Source organism: Taudactylus pleione, unplaced genomic scaffold (genome assembly GCF_031769625.1).
Source record: "Taudactylus pleione unplaced genomic scaffold, aTauple2 ptg000016l, whole genome shotgun sequence".
NCBI classification, from domain to species: Eukaryota; Metazoa; Chordata; class Amphibia; order Anura; family Myobatrachidae; genus Taudactylus; species Taudactylus pleione.
In genome coordinates, this window is record NW_028284418.1 from 47,844,895 (window position 1) to 47,865,209 (window position 20,315).

The 20,315-nt window shown below is 46.0% G+C and overlaps 1 protein-coding gene across 3 annotated transcripts in view; it reads left to right on the forward strand.

The window, feature by feature from the left end:
- Window positions 1-20,315, forward strand: part of RUFY2 (RUN and FYVE domain containing 2) — an 84,979-nt gene that overhangs the window by 51,253 nt on the left and 13,411 nt on the right. For all 3 annotated transcript variants that reach the window (XM_088476129.1, XM_088476132.1, XM_088476134.1), the window contains 2 exons: window positions 207-371; window positions 3,943-4,037. In XM_088476129.1, coding sequence (XP_088332255.1) covers window positions 207-371; window positions 3,943-4,037 — 260 coding nt within the window. The remainder of the gene's footprint in view (window positions 1-206; window positions 372-3,942; window positions 4,038-20,315) is intronic.

Consider the following 20,315-nt stretch of genomic DNA (forward strand, 5'->3'; position numbering starts at 1 on the left):
AATAAATTCTTTAGATATGTACAGCAGACATATGGTATAAATGTGACTTTGGGCAAATGACACAATTGCAATTGTAAATAAATAGAAAGCACCTACATCGCCATCTACTGGGCAGAAGTGGTAATGCAGGAGCCCTTTTTGTTTTGAAAGAGTATTTCTCTTTCCTTATGTTCTCCTGTGATCTTTGCAATTTCTCACCCTTAAAGGACTCAGATGCTGATCTTGTGAAAGTAAGGGTGCAGCATGAAATGGAACTTGCTGTGAAGTTGTTGGAGAAAGACATTCACGAAAAGCAAGACGCTCTCATTAATCTTAAAGAGCAACTGGATGAAGTAAAGGCGATAAACTTTGATATGTATCAGAAAATGCAGGTATGAAGGTTATGGTCAGAGCTCCCTCATCCTCCTTCCTTTTCAATTTACTACAATAGTAGTTGACTGGCAACGTCAACAGCTATTAGCATTTCAGATCTTAAAGTAACATTGCTGCATTCTTCAAAACTGATCACCCTTAGTGCTATAAAGAATCTGATAAGTTTAACTGTTTTTCAATCTTAAATGCAGCAGTAGGCGCCGGCAAACAGGGGCATGGCCTTGCGGGTGGGGGGTGGCCTCATGTCCCAAACCCCCGTTTTAGTCACTCCGTGGGTCCCTGAGATGCGGACTGCCCCCGGGGACTAGTCTGTTTGCAGTGCCAGCTCACTCACTATGTTAGGAGCCGAGTGCTGAATGTAATGCTGCAGTGACGCCAATGCCCCTGCTGTGATAGACTTGATACAGAATGTTGTTACTAAGTGTTAGATCATAGGTTTATCCGCAGACCCTTGTTCATTATTGTCATCACAAGGGCAGCTATTGTGCTTTTGTAGAACAGCTACAGCCACAGGAACTTCTGTCCCAGCTACAGGTAGCTGGGTCAAATTTGTAACTTCTCTTCCTGCCAACCCTACCTCTGAGTATAAGAAAATCATTTGTCACAGTATTGCAGAGGAGTTTTGCCAATGTGTGGATTCCTGCAATACCTTTAAGTTCCTGGTTACCAGGCATATTTTGATCTACATTTCCAAGTTTTAGAAACTATATATCATTGCTTACTACCTACAGCCACTTTTCCAGAAAATGATGTGAGAACTGATGGTCTCCACATTGGTTATAAATATAATTATGTTTCCAGTGTTGTACGAACTATATTTGGTAGCCTTTAGGACAGCATAATAATGAATACAGATTTGCAAACCAAGTGTTCATCTTTAAACCACACTTCTACGATAGCATCAGCAACAGTTTAAAAAGAGAGCAAACCAATACATACATGTTTGGTTTAAGAAAACCCATCTTTTTCCTTTTATATGGTACACAATATGGACCTCATTCAGAGCCGCTCGCAATTAGCGAGGGCTCGCTCTGAATGAGGGCGGCCGCTTTTTTTTTTTTAAAGCCAGCCTCCTGGCCACTTGCTAAGCTGTGAGTGACCACCCACAGGTTTTGTGAGAGGTCAGGTGATGATCGAGATGGTTGCGACCATCAGGCTTGCGACGAGACCCTTGTGGTAGGGTCTTGTCTGCCGCAAGCCCCAGTGAACTTTCAGCTCTAATAGAGCCGGAAGCTCACTACTGACATCACTGGTGATGTCAGTAGGGCCGCCCACAAACGGCAAGCATTCCTTCAGGAACGCTTGCCGTTTGTCCAGCCACTCCCCCACGCCGCCTACAAAACGGGGCGAGCTGTCGATCAACATCGACAGCCGCTCCGTTTGTAGCGAGCCCCGGAGAGAGTGAATTTTTTACCCGATACGGAGCTTGCGCACGCCGCATGTGCACAATGCACAACCATCGACCCGCATGCGAGCGCATAGCGCTTGCGAGCAGGTCTGAATGCGACCCTATGTTTGTAGTGCTTGTTTTTCCACAAGCAATAAACTATAACCACATTTTATGGTTTAGGTAAAATAAAGGAAATGGACATGACATGACTTGCCCAGCATCAATTTTGATAAATAATAATAAATATGAAGGAAATGGTGTCTGTGTAAAATTATTCATTTCTGTATTGGTTTATTAGAGATGATTATTATGTAGGCTGCAATATTGTAACATGTCATATACCAGTAATCAAGCCAGGGGTGTAAGTTCATACCCCCCGGTGACTTTGGCTTGCTCCAGCCCCCCATGTTTTTGCAGCTTCTGCTAGCCCCATTCTGTCTCTCCAGCCCCCCAGTGTCTCTATCTCCAACCAGTCCCCTTCTGTCTCTCCAACCAGTCCCCTTCTGTCTCTCCAACCAGTCCCCATTCTGTCTCTCCAGCCTCAATGTCTCTCCAGTCCACAAAAGTCTCTCCAGCCAGCCCTCTTCTGTCTTTACAACTCTAGCCAGTCCCCTTCTGTCAACCAGTTCCCTTGTCTCTGCAGCCAGCTCACTTCTGTCTCTCCAGCCAGCCCCCTTATGTCTTTCCAACTCCTCAGTGTCTCTCCAGCCAGCCCCTTCTCTCTCCAGTCCCCCAGTGTCTCTCCACCAGCCCCTTTTTATCTCTCCAGCTCCCGCATCCCGTGCCACAGCTCCTCTGACTTTCAGTGGTGCGGTGTGACATCATGAAATCACGCACGCTGCATTGCAAACCTACAGGCACCTCCGGTGGTTGTTGCAATCAATTTATTTAACAAAAATAACAGCTCCACAGACCTAAACAAATAGATTAATCTATAACCACCACATGCGCAGCTGCAGTAATCAGCAAGGCACAGGCAGCAGTTAGGATAGATTTATCTGTGTGCCCTTTGTATTCCTCCTATTGTTGGGCCTGCTCCCTGGTGCCCCCCTGACCAGAGGCCAATGACTCCACTGCCTCTGGGAATTTCGCCACTTAATCAGGGTCATTGAGGTACCTGGCTCTAAGCACCCAATGTAACAGAGGACCTGATTCAGACCCGCTCGCTAGGATGCGTTCGCTTGTAGCTGCCTGATTTTCACATTGTGCACATGCGTACGCATCACAGTGCGCCATCCATTACGAGAGATCTGGAAGCGTTTGCTCGCTGTGCAGCCCATCAGAGTGAGTGACAGGAGAAGCCGTTTGTGACCATTAAAAACGGGGGAGTGGAGGTGCGAACGCAGGCATGCCTGAGTATCTTAACGCCGTTCCTGAGGCGTGAATAATTAACAGGCAACATCATAGTACACGTCACCTGGTTGTATTTCACACTGAACTGCTCGCAGTGCTTGCGGTAGGGTATAGTCAACCACAAGTGCTGCGTTCGCTTTCCGATGGTACTCAATGTACCGATGGTTGCATACACTTCCTGGAGATGACGTGCGCAAGTGGGCGTCTTATGACAGGCTGGAGGGCGTCTGCATATACAGGGCGATTGCACGCCAAGACACAGTGGGCAGGCTTATGCCTTGCCGTGCAAACGCCTGCCTTGCCGTCACTTAGCCGAATTTGCATACGCAGCGAGCGTATGCATCTCGCGAGCGGGTCTGAATCAGGTCCAGAGCTTCATCAGTATATGTGATAAATGTGGGGTTGATGTGTACTTCTACCCTATTAATATATGTGATTAAAATTTTATAGGTTTTTATTCTTTTTTCTTTTTTTAATTTTAAATATTTTTATTGTGGCTTTAAACAAAACAATATGTACAGTATGATGCAGCACAAAGTGCAGCAAAAATCAGATTCTAGTTAAAGGCATTATGCTGGCATCTGGTACTTTGTAGCGTATGTATTTTAAGGCTCTATCCATTAATAAATCACATAATCAATGCTGGACTGTTGGCAAGAAGCCACATAACCATTTATATAAAAATAGAATATAATGAATAGGTGTGGCAAATTGTATCTTACCCAATAAAGTAGACTTAGCAATAGGATTCTATACTTGGTTTATAAACTTTCAATCAAGTGCAGGTTTTTCATTGTTAATCAATGCTTCCTGTTCTTCTTGAATAGCGTTCAGTAGAGGATGGCAAGGAAAGAGATATAAATGACAGACTGGATGGGATGTCCAATCACATGTCAGCTGCTGTGAAACCACAGGAAAATAGGTAAGAGTTGTATTATAGCATTCTGTTAATATCTATTTGTAAAGCACCAACATATTCAACAGGCTAGATAGCATGCTCACTAGAGCTTAAAACCTATTTTTGATTTGTTCAACTAATTGGATATGTTACAATCAATTAACAATTTCTGACTGAAAAGTATTGTGGACAGCTCCCATTCCAAAGTCAGTTCCCTCTCATGTGGCCAAGATGGCAGCTGTGTGGGGATGCGGCACGAGGGTTAACACTCTTGCCAAGGCACCATTTTTAAATGTGTGACCAGCACCAGATGCTATCTATTAAAAAATATATATATTATATGGTGTGCCACAGTCGTACCCCTTTGATGGCTGTGGCAAGGGAATCGTTAATGTCCCGGCGCCGAGGGAAATCAGTGAGGCGCAGGGACATGTAGAAATGTATACCTCCTCTGCTGGCTGCCCTACAGCCCAGGATCTCCCAAGGCTGCGGTTTAACCCCTGGTGCGCTGCATCGGGGGACTGTCTACCATGTGCCACTGCAGCCAGAACATAGTCCCGGACTGCAGGGCGGTGTACTGACCGCTGGGGACTATACTACAATGCTGTAGGGCTGGGAACAGCAGAACGCTAGGGACCGGGTCCATGGATCTCAGATTTCGGGTGCAGGAGGTAGCAAGGTCCCCTGGCAGAATCCTGGAGTTAAGTTTTGCGACCACTAGAATAGTGCAAAATGCTATACTGTTCTCTGGCTGTTCTGGATTGAAATAAATATATATATTTCACTAAATCTCCGAGTGCCGCAGCTTGTTTGTGTTGGACACATGGATGGTATTTTTTCCTGAAGGCACCGGAGTTGTCATTTATATTGAGGAACAGAGTGCCGGTCCGTGTTTGGTATATATATATATATATATATATATATAGCAGGTGCTGCACTAGTACACCAATATATCTGATAATCTGCAGCCTCTATAGAGTGGAATTACCAATCCCCTCTGCAAATATCCTCCAAAAATTGTATATAAAATATAGAGGCGCTGATTTAATCAGAACAATTTATTAAAAATCAAAAAACACATATAAATAATATAAAATAACCGTCGGCTGACCGATATATTTGTTTTAAAATTATTTTTATAACCTATAATAATATTCTTCTGAATATATAGCTATTACTGCAATGCTATGTTATATAACATCAAATAGTAAGGTCTAGCCTACATCAATCACTATATCAAATAAGAAGAATAATGGTAAAATTATTAGTGAGCTTTACAGGTACAGCTAGCAGTATGTACACCTGAATGACAATTTATATGATCTTAATAGATTTCATGAATCCCATGGATATAAATCCACACAGCTGTAGCTGTTCAAAAAAGAGATATTGAAACTGTCGGATGACAAACAATCTCTTTTGAACAGCTACAGCCTCAAACCAGCGAGGTTTAACTATCTATATGTGGATTTATATTTTAAAACAAATATATTGGCCGGTCAATGGTTATTTTATATTAATTATAAGTGTTTTTTGATTTTTAATAAATTGTTCTGATTAAATCAGCGCCTATATATTTTATATAGAATTTTTTGTTCTGGATTGAGCCTAATGTCTCCCAGCTAAAGCCCTCTGCCAAATACCTTGCAAAGCCTGGTCCATGCTGATGGACCAGTGGAAGTTACCTGACACTATCCAGGAATTGTTGCAGCAGCGTGCCTACACATACACTGCTTACTTCTGGGTGACACTTCTGTCACTGCTGCCCAACTCCGAGTGTCTCCTAGATTTAAGCCACTGTTGTGACATTGTCGGGACTGAACCTTTACAGGTTTACCGTGAAGTATGTGTTAGGCCAGAGTGAGGGCCCTAAGACAGTTCGAAGTTCCAATAAGTTGATTGGCAGGGTTAAATCAACCAACGTTCAATGGCCCTGAAAGGAGTGCTGACCGGTCACTGCGCCCCAGAGACTGGTGTCCGTTGTAAGGATTACCCAGTCCGGGATCCAAAAAGGGGCGACCCTTGGTTAGATGAGATGGCCATAGTCACCCAGATAGAGACAGATGCACATCCGGAGAGAGCATCATCGTCTGAACATTGATCTGATGGAGAAACCTGTTCCACCTGGAGAGGATCAGTTTTTGCAAAGGTCTGGAATAGTACTGAGCATATTCCACCATTCTGAAGGTAGACACCATGAATTCCGGAACCCGCATTACTGAGTGTAAGGACACTCGTCGACTGTGGAGACATCTCGCAGTTGAAGAGTGGAGATCTTGTCTTACGTCAGAAAGACTCTCTGAATCTGGGAATCCAGCAGGGCTCCTAAATGAATCATACCCTATGAGGGATTCAGGGAGGACTTTTTCCCCAGTTGATTAACCATTCGTGCTTGTGAAGGAAAGCAATGGTTAACTGGAAATGGCTTTGAAGTACCCTGGTGATCCTGCCAAGAGCAGGAAGCCGTCCAGATACAGGAGCAGTCAGAAACTCTGAGTTGATCGGCTGTCATAAAAGCCATAAATCTGGTAAACCCCGGTGGGGCTGTGGACAGTCCAAAAGGCAGAGCCTGAAACTTGGAAGTGTTGCTGTGGCACAGCAAACCTGAGATAATGTTGATGAGAGGGCTCTATAGGTACCTATAAGTACGCGTCCTGAATAGCCAGCGATACCATAAAGTCCCCAGGTTCCATAGCTCGGATGATGGAGTGTAGGGGTTCCCTCCTGAACCTAGGCACCTTTAAGAATTGGTTCAGGGATTTGAGATTGAGGATAGGCCAATGAGGACCATTTAGCCTCTGAACCAGAAAGTAAGTAGAATAATAACCAGTCCCTCGCCGAGATAGTGGGGCTGGCATAACTACCCCTGCTTACAGCAAGGACTGTAAGCAGGGGTAGTTATGCCTGCTTACAGCAAAGACTGTTTAGCTTTCTGGATTAGTAAGGCTTTGTTCGGGTCTGAAGAAGGACCTGTGTAGCAAAACAGGTGGGAAGGCCTCCTGAGCAATGAGAGGGCGTACCCGTGAGAGACCCTATCTCTTACCCAAGCATCCGTGGTGGTTTGACACCAGCACTGGGCAAACCGAAAAAGTCATCATCTCACTCTGGGATCCCCCAGATGAAGGCCTGTCCCGTCAGGCTCAAGGTTTATCCTCAGGTTTAGAAGCAGGGCGTCTGGAGTTCCAGGTGTGCTTGGTTCCAGGTAGGGCGGCCCTCGTGGAGGCTGACAGCCTAGGAAAGGACTGGCCTTTAGGCTTTCCTTGAGGACAAAAGGATTTAGCAGATGTAGTCCGTGGCCTTGTAGTGGAAGTAGCTGAAGGTGGAAATGCCGTTTGTGATACTGCCAACGTTGCTACAATCTTGTCAAGGTCAGGGCCAAACAAGATCTCCCCATTATAGGGTAATCCACTTTAAGGTCTATCTTGGAGTCCACCTCTGCCTTTCATGAGCGCAGTCATAGGGTATGGTGGGCAGATACAGTCGCGGCCGACACCCTGGAGGTTAGGAGACTGGCATCCCATGTTGTTACTCCAAAATAGGAAACTGCATCTTGAATGTGAGTAGCAAAAGACATCTGATCCCCAGAAGCTTTTGAGGAAAAAAGGTCTACAAATGCCTCAGCCCATCTCTCAATAGCATTAGCCACCCATGCGATAGCCATGGTTGGATGGGCAACAGCCCCTGAAAGCGAGTATATTGATTTCAGGCAAAGCTACCACCTACCCATCCGTAGAATCTGTCAGGGCAGGGGATGGGAGGCGTAGTAGCGCTCTTAATCAAACGAGTAACATGAGAATCCACCGCAGGAGGTCATTCCTATTACTTGCAATGACCCTCAGGGAATTGGTAACATGAGGACAAACGCTTTTGTGATACCTCTTATCTGGCGATTGCCAGACCCCCGCCATGTGATCCACCCGCTGGTCAGAGAGGGGGAAAACAGCTGAAGACACTGTAATGCTTAAACTGAGGGTGATGTGATTTAGGTGCAGGTTCGACATCCTCTATAACTAGGATGGACTTGACCGCCAGCACCAAAGCAGGGATATAAAATACTGGATTTAGGCTCCCCCTCGTGTCAAATGAATAGGAGTCAGATACATTATCCATTTTTCCCTTGGCTGACGATCTGTGTTAGACAGCAGTGCAGACTGGGTGTCACGGCCAGGGTATTTCAGCATGGCGCTAGGTGAGTGTTACCTGTGAGGTCATTGTGGCGCGGGCTGTCTGGTGGCGGAGCTGGTGTCTGGCGGGGGGCTTTGGCTGCACGCGTTGTTGTGCGGGCCTGTTGTCACTCTGCGCTGGTAAGGCCTGGCGGCGTCTCCATTCCGTTTGGCATGGGCGCTGCCATCTTGCCTTCTGGCCATGTGATGCGGCTGGCCAATCCTGGTGAGTCACATGTTCCCTCCAGCCAGTAACAGCACGGCATGGGGTATTTAGGAAGGGTCAGTGCCTTCCTTCTTTGCCAGTGCAACGTGTATCTCAGCCTAGCTGAGAGGGAGTTCTCTGTGCTGTTCCTGTGAATCCGCCGTCTGCCAGTCTGCCTGTCAGCTCCTAGTTCCCACTGGACTACCCCGCTACCTCCATCACCCTTGCCCATACCTGAGTGCCTGAGCCTGCTGACATCCTGCACTTCAGTTCACTATCTGAAAACCTGGCTTGTTTATTTTCAGTTTCACTATCTGCAAACCTGGCTTGTTTATTTTCAGTTTCACTACCTGCACACCTGGACTGCTCTAATTGTTTCTACCTGGACATTAACCCTTTTGCTCCCACCACAGAACTCTTGTGCACATTTATATTTTCCTGGACTTTTATTTACTGCCACATTATATGTCCACTCGAGCACTTATTAAAAATCCTACTTCTATTTACAAATCTGCTTCTGTGATCGCTCCTGCTACCACCCCGGGTCCACAAATAACCCAGAACGTAACAGTTTGCACTGGCCCCATGGAGCCGGCCACGGATCAGGAGTCAGGAGTGGATTTGTTCAGGTGCATTTCTGGTCGATTAGAAAATCTGGAAAACATGCAGCATCAGATGGCTAAATTTCTGCAAGAGATGTCCAAGCGACAGGATAGTTTGCAAACTTCCTTTTCTACCCCTGAAATACCAGCAACTACATCCGCATCAGCGTCTGGGAATACAGGAGGCAGATCATCTTCCCGCTTAAGTCTTCCTTTACCAAATAAATTTGACGGCAATCCTAAACTCTGCCGAGGATTCCTAAATCAGTGTGACATACATTTTACCCTGCAGCCTGACAACTTTCCAACTGCAAGAACTAAAGTGGCTTATATAGTCTCTCTGTTATCCGGCCAGGCCTTGGAATGGGCTTCCCCACTCTGGGAGCGCTCAGATCCACTGCTGGATAATTACACAGGCTTTGTGTCATCCTTCAGGAGGATTTTCGATGAACCTGGGCGTACTGTATCAGCATCATCAAACATCATGACACTGAGGCAAGGGGTCCGTCCTGTCAGTCAATATGCCGTGCAATTTCAAATTTTAGCATCAGAGCTCAAATGGAATGAGGAAGCCCTCACCTCGGCCTTCTGACATGGGTTGTCAGACCGACTAAAGGATGATCTAGTCACTCGAGAGCTTCCTACTAATCTGAACGACATGATTTCATTGTGTCTCAAAGTTGACCTACGCTTCAGGGAACGTCAGGCTGAAAAAAACAGAACTGACCGGCAAAGATCATTTACCCCCTCCATTTCTACCCGTCCCATTCCTTCTCCCACTGAAGAGGAGCCTATGCAGGTGAATCATACACACCTCTCCAAAGAAGAACGGCAGAGAAGAATGCAAAAGAACCTCTGTCTGTACTGCGGAGAGTCTGGTCACCTGCTGATCTCCTGTACCCGTAAACCGGGAAATGCCAAATCCTAACTGATCCTGGAGACATCAAGTTAGGAGTTATGAACCAGTCTCCAAAAATTAAAGATTTCACGATTACCCTAGCCTTGGATCTTAAACCCAAACCTGTCTTTGCTACTGCTCTAATCGACTCAGGAGCAGCCGGAAATTTCATAACGTCTAGTTTCATTGATAAATTTCAGATACCTTGTTTGACTCTCAACCATGCTATCTCTCTGACCTCGATAGACGGACGCCCTCTGACTAACGGGATAGTCACCAAAGAGACTCAACCTGTATTGGTCCGAATTGGGGCACTTCATTCTGAGTCCTTAAAATTCCTGGTGATATCAGAGGCCTCTCAAGAAATTGTTCTTGGTCTACCCTGGTTACGTAAACATAATCCCAGGATTGATTGGAGTTCTATGCAGATTCTGTCATGGGGTATGGACTGTCAGAAATCCTGTCTTCCAAAGATTCGACCTGTGAGAAAGACAGTTTCATTAGTTTCTTCTGCCATTCCCAAGGAATATCAGATGTTTGCCGACGTTTTTTCTGAACAACAAGCAAATATCTTACCCCCTCATAGGGAGTGGGACTGTCCAATTGAATTGATACCTGATAAGATGCCACCTCGTGGTCGTACCTATCCGCTGTCCTTGCCTGAGACTCAAGCCATGACCGAGTACATCCGGGACAACCTGGCAAAGGGGTTCATCCGCCCCTCTACTTCACCTGCCGGAGCTGGGTTTTTCTTCGTTGGCAAGAAGGACGGTGGTCTAAGACCATGTATCGATTATCGAGGCCTTAATGACATTACTGTAAAAAATCGATACCCTCTTCCCCTGATTACTGAGTTGTTTGATAGGGTCAAGGGCTCTGTCATTTTTTCTAAATTAGATCTAAGAGGGGCTTACAACCTCATTCGTATCCGAGCTGGCGATGAATGGAAGACCGCTTTTAATACCAGAGATGGACATTTCGAGTATTTGGTAATGCCTTTTGGATTATGTAACGCCCCTGCTGTCTTTCAAAGTTTCGTTAATGAGATTTTCCGGGATCTGTTATATGTTTCGGTTGTTGTCTATCTGGATGACATACTGATTTTTTCACCCTCTGTGGCTAAACATCAAGAACATGTTAAGGAGGTCCTGACCCGTTTGAGAGAAAACCACCTTTACTGCAAACTGGAGAAGTGCGTCTTTGGAGTGCCCAGTGTACCTTTTCTCGGCTATGTAATATCTGGCTCCAGTTTAGAAATGGACCCCAAGAAGGTACAAGCAATTCTGGATTGGACCCGACCTCAGACACTGAAGGCCATCCAGAGATTGTTGGGCTTCGCCAATTATTATAGACGCTTCATTAAGGGATTTTCTACACTGCTGGCTCCCATTACAGCCTTGACCCGCAAAGGTGCTAATCCTGCCCAATGGTCACCTGAGGCAGAGTCTGCCTTTCATCTTCTAAAACAGGCCTTCATCTCAGCACCAGTCCTTCGACAACCAGATCTGGACAGGCCTTTTTTGTTGGAAGTAGATGCATCATCTGAAGCTGTGGGAGCAGTCTTGTCTCAACGTTATGAGGACAACAGAGTCCATCCGTGTGGGTTCTTTTCTAAAAAATTATCTCCTGCCGAAAGGAACTACGCCATAGGTGAGCAAGAACTACTAGCTGTAAAGTTGGCGTTGAAAGAATGGAGATATTTGCTAGAAGGCGCCAAGTTTCCATTTACTGTATTTACGGACCATAGAAATCTCCTATTTCTCAAAAACCTCCAATGTGTGAGTCCTCGTTTGGCCCGCTGGGCAATATTCTTTGCCAGGTTTCAGTTCACCCTGACCTTTCGGTCTGGAGCACTTAATCAGAAGGCTGATGCCCTATCGAGATCTCTCCTCTGTGATGATCAATCTGAAAATCAAAGCAATACCCCTGTCTTGGAATCAAGAGTTTTCGCCGCATTACAACTTCAGCCTCCTATGGGAAAATCATTTGTGGCCCCGGAATTAAGGAAGCAGCTTCTCACTTGGGCACATTCCTCTCGCTTCGCAGGGCACTCAGGCACTCGGAAGACCTTGGAGTTCCTGAAAAGACACTATTGGTGGCCTTCTATGAAGACAGACATAATGGAGTTTATCTCTTCCTGCTCCTCCTGTGCCCAGCATAAATCATCACGACAAGCTCCAGCTGGGGAATTGCTTCCATTACCTACTCCATCACGTCCATGGACGCATCTCTCCATGGATTTCGTCACAGACCTGCCAGTCTCTCAAGGTTTCAACACTATCTGGGTTGTAATAGACCTATTTTCTAAGATGGTCCACTATATACCGTTGAAGAAGTTACCTTCTGCCCCTGACCTGGCACAGTTGTTTGTCCAACACATATTTCGTCTACACGGCCTTCCTGCTGAAATTGTCTCTGACCGTGGTGTGCAGTTTACTGCAAAATTCTGGAGGGCTTTGTGTTCTGTTCTTCAAGTGAAGTTAAACTTTTCCACGGCCTACCATCCGCAAAGCAACGGCTCCACCGAGAGAGTTAATCAAGATCTAGAGACTTTCTTAAGAATTTTTATGTCATCTTCCCAGGACAATTGGGCTGCCTTGCTGCCGTGGGCTGAGTTTGCACATAATGCTTCCTACCACTCGTCAACTAACCAAACGCCATTTCAGGTTGTATATGTATATGGCCTTCATCCTCGTGTTCCCGAATTCCGAAGCCTGCCTGTTTTCGATGTTCCGGCCGTGGAGGACACGGTGCGGAATTTTGCTGCCATCTGGACTCAAGTACGGTCTTATTTGTTGAAGGCATCCTCTCGCTATAAGACCCAGGCCGATAAGAAGCGTAGAATAGTTCCACGCATGCAAGTTGGAAGCCAGGTCTGGTTATCCACCCGGAATCTTCGTCTGAGGGTTCCTTCTATGAAATTTGCACCACGCTTCATCGGTCCCTTCTCCATAACAGAAGTCATTAATCCAGTGGCCTATCGTCTACAGTTACCCCCATACCTAAAAATCCCTAATTCCTTCCATATTTCCTTATTGAAGCCCCTGGTCCTGAATAAATTCCATAGTGCTCTACCTGCTTCTCCTCGAGTCCAGACGGAGAGAGGAGTTGAGTTTGAGGTCGCCCAGATCTTGGACTCTCGTCTACGCAGAGGTCATCTACAGTATTTACTGGACTGGGAAGGTTACGGTCCAGAGGAACGTTGCTGGACCGATGCTCGTGATGTCCACGCTCCCACGCTCATCAGGAGATTCCATTCTGCCCATCCGGAGAAGCCTGGTGAGTGTCCTGAGGCCACCCCAAAAGGGGGGGGTACTGTCACGGCCAGGGTATTTCAGCATGGCGCTAGGCGAGTGTTACCTGTGAGGTCATTGTGGCGCGGGCTGTCTGGTGGCGGAGCTGGTGTCTGGCGGGGGGCTTTGGCTGCACGCGTTGTTGTGCGGGCCTGTTGTCACTCTGCGCTGGTAAGGCCTGGCGGCGTCTCCATTCCGTTTGGCATGGGCGCTGCCATCTTGCCTTCTGGCCATGTGATGCGGCTGGCCAATCCTGGTGAGTCACATGTTCCCTCCAGCCAGTAACAGCACGGCATATTTAGGAAGGGTCAGTGCCTTCCTTCTTTGCCAGTGCAACGTGTATCTCAGCCTAGCTGAGGGAGTTCTCTGTGCTTTCCTGTTCCTGTGAATCCGCCGTCTGCCAGTCTGCCTGTCAGCTCCTAGTTCCCACTGGACTACCCCGCTACCTCCATCACCCTTGCCCATACCTGAGTGCCTGAGTCTGCTGACATCCTGCACTTCAGTTCACTATCTGAAAACCTGGCTTGTTTATTTTCAGTTTCACTATCTGCAAACCTGGCTTGTTTATTTTCAGTTTCACTACCTGCACACCTGGACTGCTCTAATTGTTTCTACCTGGACATTAACCCTTTTGCTCCCACCACAGAACTCTTGTGCACATTTATATTTTCCTGGACTTTTATTTACTGCCACATTATATGTCCACTCGAGCACTTATTAAAAATCCTACTTCTATTTACAAATCTGCTTCTGTGATCGCTCCTGCTACCACCCCGGGTCCACAAATAACCCAGAACGTAACACTGGGGAGACACCACAAGGCGTGTATTACGGGTTGCTTAGAAACGACATCCACCCAGGGTGGCTGTTGTGGCAATCCCTGCAAGGGAAATGACAGACTGTTGTGGTACCTGAGGGAATTGCATGTACTGTGAAAAACCCTGGTAGGTTGTGACAGTCTGTGTCACAGGGGTAAACTGCAAGAACTGTGAGATACCTTGAGAGGGAAGGGTAGCATGTTGAGGTAACCCCAAGTGGGTTACAACTATGGGAGCCGCCAGGTGATCCGTATTGGAGGCCAGGTCTTGAGAAAAAAAACGCCAAATGGAGGTCCTTTAAGGGGCCCGGCACCTGATGGCACCTTACACATAACCGTTCCTGAGTCAAATCCTCCTTACTCACCAATGCAGCACACGATTTGCAGGATAGCAAAAATGGGTGCAGTATCGTACTCCATTTCCTAGTCAGACATATCTGACTAACAATCATTGTGGAAATATCAAACAGCGTTATACTGTTCCTGAATGGCGCTAGGATTAGCTGCAGGGACCCACTATCAGCGTATGCAACACACAGTTCCACCTAAAATATGGCAATGTGAAGCATGCAACAGTATGTGACCAACCAACCTCACAAATATTGACAAGTATGTGTGTGTGTGTATATATATATATATATATATATATATATATATATATATATATATATATATATATATATATATATATATATATATATATATATATATATATATATATATATATAGACACACACACACTCAGGTCCATAAATATTGGGACATTGACAGAATTTTCATATTTTGTCCTCTATTCACCACCATAATGGCTTTGAAATGAAACAAACAAGATGTGATTTAACTGCAGACTTTCAGATTTAATTTGAGGGTAATTACATCCAAATCAGGTGAACAGTGTAGGAATTACAACGGTTTCTATATGTGCCTCCCACTGTTTAAGGGGCCAAAAGTAATGGGACAAACTAAACAATCCTAAATCTAACTTTCACTTTTTAATACTTTGTTGCAAATCCTTTGCAGGCAATTACAGCCTGAAGTCTGGAACGCATAGACATCACCAGACGCAGGGTTTCATCCCTGGTGATGCTCTGCCAGGCCTCTACTTCAAATGTCTTCAGTTCCTGCTTAAAACACTCTTTGGTTGCTTTTGCAGTATGCTTCGGGTCATTGTCCATCTGCACTGTGAAGCGCTGTCCAATGAGTTCTGAAGCATTTGACTGAATATGAGCATATAATATTGCCCAAAACACTTCAGAATTCATTCTGCTGTCAGCAGTCACATCATCAATAAATACAAGGGAACCAATTCCATTGGCAGCCATACATGCCCACGCCATGACACTACCACCACCATGCTTCACTGATGAGGTGGTATGTTTTGGATCATTAGCAGTTCCTTTCCTTCTCTTCTCTTCCCATCACTCTGGTACAAGTTGATCTTTGTCTCATCTGTCAATAGGATGTTGTTCCAGAACTGTAATGGCTTTTTTAGATGTTGTTTGGCAAACTCTAATCTGGTCTTCCTGTTTTTGTGGCTCACCAATGGTTTGCATCTTGTGGTGAACCCTCTATATTCACTCTTGTGAAGTCTTCTCTTGATTGTTGACTTTGACACATATATATCTACCTCCTGGAGAGTGTTCTTGATTTGGCCAACTGTTGTGAAGGGGTTTTTCTTCACCAGGGAAATAATTCTTCTGTCATCCACCACAGTTGTTTTCCGTGGTCTTCCGGGTATTTTGGTGTTGCTGAGCTCTCCGGTGCGTTCTTTCTTTTTAAGAATGTTCCAAACAGTTTATGTGGCCACACCTAATGTTTTTGCTATCTCTCTGATGGATTTGTTTTGATTTTTCAGCCTAATGGTGGCTTGCTTCACTGATAGTGACAGCTCTTTGGATCTCATATTGAGAGTTGACAGCAACTGATTCCAAATGCAAATGTCACACCTAGAATCAACTCCAGACCTTTTACCTGCTTAATTGATAATGAAATAACGAGGGAATAGCCCACACCTGTCCATGAAATAGCTTTTGAATTGATAGTCCCATTACTTTTGGCCCCTTAAAAAGTGGGAGGCACATATAGAAACCGTTGTAATTCCTACACCGTTCACCTGATTTGGATGTAATTACCCTCAAATTAAATCTGAAAGTCTGCAGTTAAAGCACATCTTGTTTGTTTCATTTCAAAACCATTGTGGTGGTGAATAGAGGCCAAAATCTGAAAATTCTGTCAATGTCCCAATATTTATGGACCTGACTGTGTGTGTGTGTATATATATATATATATATATATATATATATATATATATATATATATATATATGAGGTCTCAGAACCAATCTGCCCTAATACACCTGTATTAGGGCAGATTGTAAAGAAAAGGGATAGATATACACTGACCGGTGAGAGAATAAAGCACAGACAGTCAGCGCTAGCATAAGTCACATACAATGCAGAAATATAAATGCATAAACATTACATATAATATACTGCAAATGGCACTGCAATCAACTGTCCAGATTCAGTGTCTGGGGAGGCTATAGCGCTGTGTACACTGACCCAATAGGCGAGGTACGCAGGGGGACTGGACCAACTGCCGTCCTAGGAGATCTGCAATGCGCCACAAAGATAAAATGGCCGCCGGAGACCTCAGAGGAAGCGTGGTCCAAGGAGGAAGCAGCTCAGCGATTGCAGACCTTAGACTGGAAAGGCTCGCTGAGCTGAGGGGAGGAGTCGCTGTAACAGGGCAGGCTGCCTCCTTTGTCCGGCTATTAATCCCCGGGTCGCCGGCTCCCTGGTGTGTCCCCAACAACCGGAGCCAACGGACTGCATAAATACGCGGATCACCGCAAGGGTGACCCGCAATCTTAACTGTCCCCGTCGATCCGGCAGCAGTCCTGGGAGCCTGTAGAGTCCGGCTAGCACAGACTCTGGGGTCCCGCCGAGATCCCCAGATCTGTACTGGTTTTGCGGCGCGGTGACGGAGCTGAAGAGTCTAAAGTAAATAAAAAACTAAAACTCGTAATTAAAAAGTAGCTTAAGGGCTGCTAATCAGCCCCCCCTACGTTAACGGTGACTTGACTCCGACCGGGCACCAACTTTAACTGAGGTGCCTCTGGCTTGGGGGCGGGTCTATAGGGAGAGTGGACCCAGTGCATCCTGGGAGCTGAAAGCTTTAACTGCGTGGTGCCCGGATTTGGTTCCCAACCTATACTCCAAGGTCAACCCTGTGGACCCCAAAGAAGAAATGGGAGTTACAAAAGCTATATCCTGTTTTGTTTTTAAATCTATAGCAACTGTTAATATACACATAAGTTCAGTATCCCAGCGCAGGGGATTCCGGCACCGGAATCCAGACACCTGTCAGAATCTCGGCCCCAGCATCCTGAATGTAAGTAGCGGGTTTGGGGGGAGGGTTAGGCACTAAGGAGCTGTTTAGGTACAAGGGGGGTATGTTGGGGTTAAGCACCGGGGAGGGAGGGTTAGGCCCAGGGTACCGACAGTTGTCGTATCCTAACCCTGTTGGGATGCCGGCATCAGGATTTTGACCGCTGGGATCCCGAGCACCAGCATCCCGTACCCATCCCTACATAAACAGCCCTTAGTATCCATATAGATTCAATGGCATAGGATCAAGTAGATACAAGTGAGTGTCAACAGTTAACCTAGCAAAAGGGTTGTCATGGATAGTGACAATCCTAGGTAACACAAGTATTTTTACTCAGAAATGTCAAATGAGTAACTAAGTACACAAATAGAGTCACAGAAGATATATTTGCATAATAAGGAAACATTTGTGCTTTCCTATTCTGTGGGTTTATAAAGTTTGTGCAAATAGGTTTGGGGAAACTGAAAGGATGGGAGGGAGGAGGGGAGCGTTGGTCGCAAGTGGCTTGCCAAACAGGTGAGAAGTGGTTATTTTGGGAGGAGGAGAAAGGATGGGAATGAGCCAATTTACATAGATGTAGTAAAACGTGATATTAAGTCCTCAGGATGGAAGTTATTAAGAATGTACCAAGGTTCCCAAACTGTGTTACTTTTTTGATCCGATACTGTAGTAAACCTGTAATATACTCTATGGAAGTAATATACCTTATGCGTAATGAAACCGCATTGAGACAGGGTGTACATGGATTTTTCTAATTGCTAGCTATCTGTGTCACACAGAATAAAGGGAAATAGCAGTAAAGCTAAATAACTGTTGGGCTGGTGGGGTTAGTGCATACAAATAACATCAGTAATTGACTTTTGTTTACTTTATACTAGGGGTGTGCACCGGCCACTTTTCGTGTTTTGTGTTTTGGTTTTGGATCTGGATCTTTCTTCGTGTTTTGGATCTGGATTGGTTTTGCCAAAACCACCCTTCCGTGTTTTGGGTTCTGGGTTTTGGATCTGTATTTTTTTTTTAAAAAGCATAAAAACAGCTAAAATCACAGAATTTGTTGGTTTCTCTGCTCCTATGCTATTATTAACCTCAATAACCTTAATTTCCACTCATTTCCAGTCTATTCTGAACACCTCACACCTCACAATAGTGTTTTCATGTCCAAAAGGTTGCACCGAGGTAGCTGGATGACTATGCTAAGCGACACGAGTGGGCGGCACAAACACGTGACCCATCTAGGAGTGACACTGCAGTGGCAGACAGGATGGCAGTTAGAAAAACTAGGCCCCAAACTGTACATAATGCAAAGAAAAAAAAGAAGTGCAAGATGGAATTGTCCTTGGGCCCTCCCACCCACCCTTATGTTGTATAAACAGGACATGCACACTTTAACAAATCAATCATTTCAGCGCCAGGGTCTGCCACACAACTGTGGCTGAAATGATTGGTTCGTTTGGGCCCCCACAAAACAAGCTGGCAATTAATGTGTCCCTGCACAAACTGGCTCTACGGAGGCAAGATGTCATCCTCATCCTCCTCATCCACCGATTCCTCACCCTCTTCAGTGTGTACATCCTCATCCTCACAAAGTATTAACTCGTCCCCACTTGAATCCACCACCACAGGTCCCTCTGTACCTTCTGGAGGCTGGTCTGCCTGGAAGAGCTGATAATTCATTTTGATGAACATCATCTTCTCCACATTCTGTGGAAGCAACCTCCTACGCCTTTCGCTGACAAGGTTCCCGGCTGCACTAAACACTCTTTCGGAGTACACACTGGAGGGGGGGCAACTCAGGTAAAATAGAGCCAGCTTGTACAGGGGCCTCCAAATTGCCTCTTTTTCCTGCCAGTACAGGTATGGACTGTCTGACATGCCTACTTGGATGCTGTCACCGATGTAATCCTCCACCATTCTGTCAATGGTGACAGTATCAAATGCAGTGACAGTAGACATGTCAGAAATTGTTGCCAGGTCCTTCAGTCCGGACCAGATGTCCAAACTTGGTCCTGCCTGCCCTGCATCACCGCCAGCGGGTTGCTTAGGATACCTAAGTTTTTTCCTGGCAGCCCCAGTTGCGGGAGAAAATGAAGAAGGAGCCGTTGACGTGTCACGTTCCGCTTCAGCTGACAGTGTGTTCACCAGCAGGTCTTTGCACCTCTGCAGGCTTGTGTCGGCCGGAAAGAGAGACACCACATAGGCTTTAAACCTAGGATCAAGCACGGTGGCCAAAATGTAGTGGTCTGATTTCAACAGATTGACCACCCTGGAATCCTGGCAAAGCGAATGAAGGGCTTCATCCACAAGTCCCACATGCCGAGCGGAATCGCTCCGTCTTAGCTCCTCCTTCACTTTCTCCAGCTGCTTCTGCAAAAGCCTGATGAGGGGAATGACCTGACTCAAGCTGGCTGTGTCTGAACTGACTTCACGTGTGGCAAGTTCGAAGGGCTGGAGAACCTTGCACAACACGGAAATCATTCTCCACTGCGCTTGAGTCAGGTGCATACCCCCTCCTTTGCCTATGTCATAGGTGGATGTATAGGCTTGTATGGCCTTTTGCTGCTCCTCCATCCTCTGAAGCATATAGAGGGTTGAGTTCCACCGCGTCACAACCTCTTGCTTCAGGTGATGGCGGGGCAGGTTCAAGAGTGTTTGCTGGCGCTCCAGTCTTCGGCACGCAGTCGCTGAATGGCGAAAGTGGCCAGAAATTTTTCGGGCCACCCAAAGCGTCTCCTGCACGCCCCTGTCGCTTTTCAGAAAATTCTGCACCACCAAGTTTATTGTGTGAGCAAAACATGGGACGTGCTGGAATTTGCCCAGATGTAATGCCCGCACAATATTGGTGGCGTTGTCAGATATCACAAATCCCCAGGAGAGTCTAAGTGGGGTAAGCCACTGGGCGATGATTTCCCTCAGTTTCTCTAAGAGGTTGTCGGC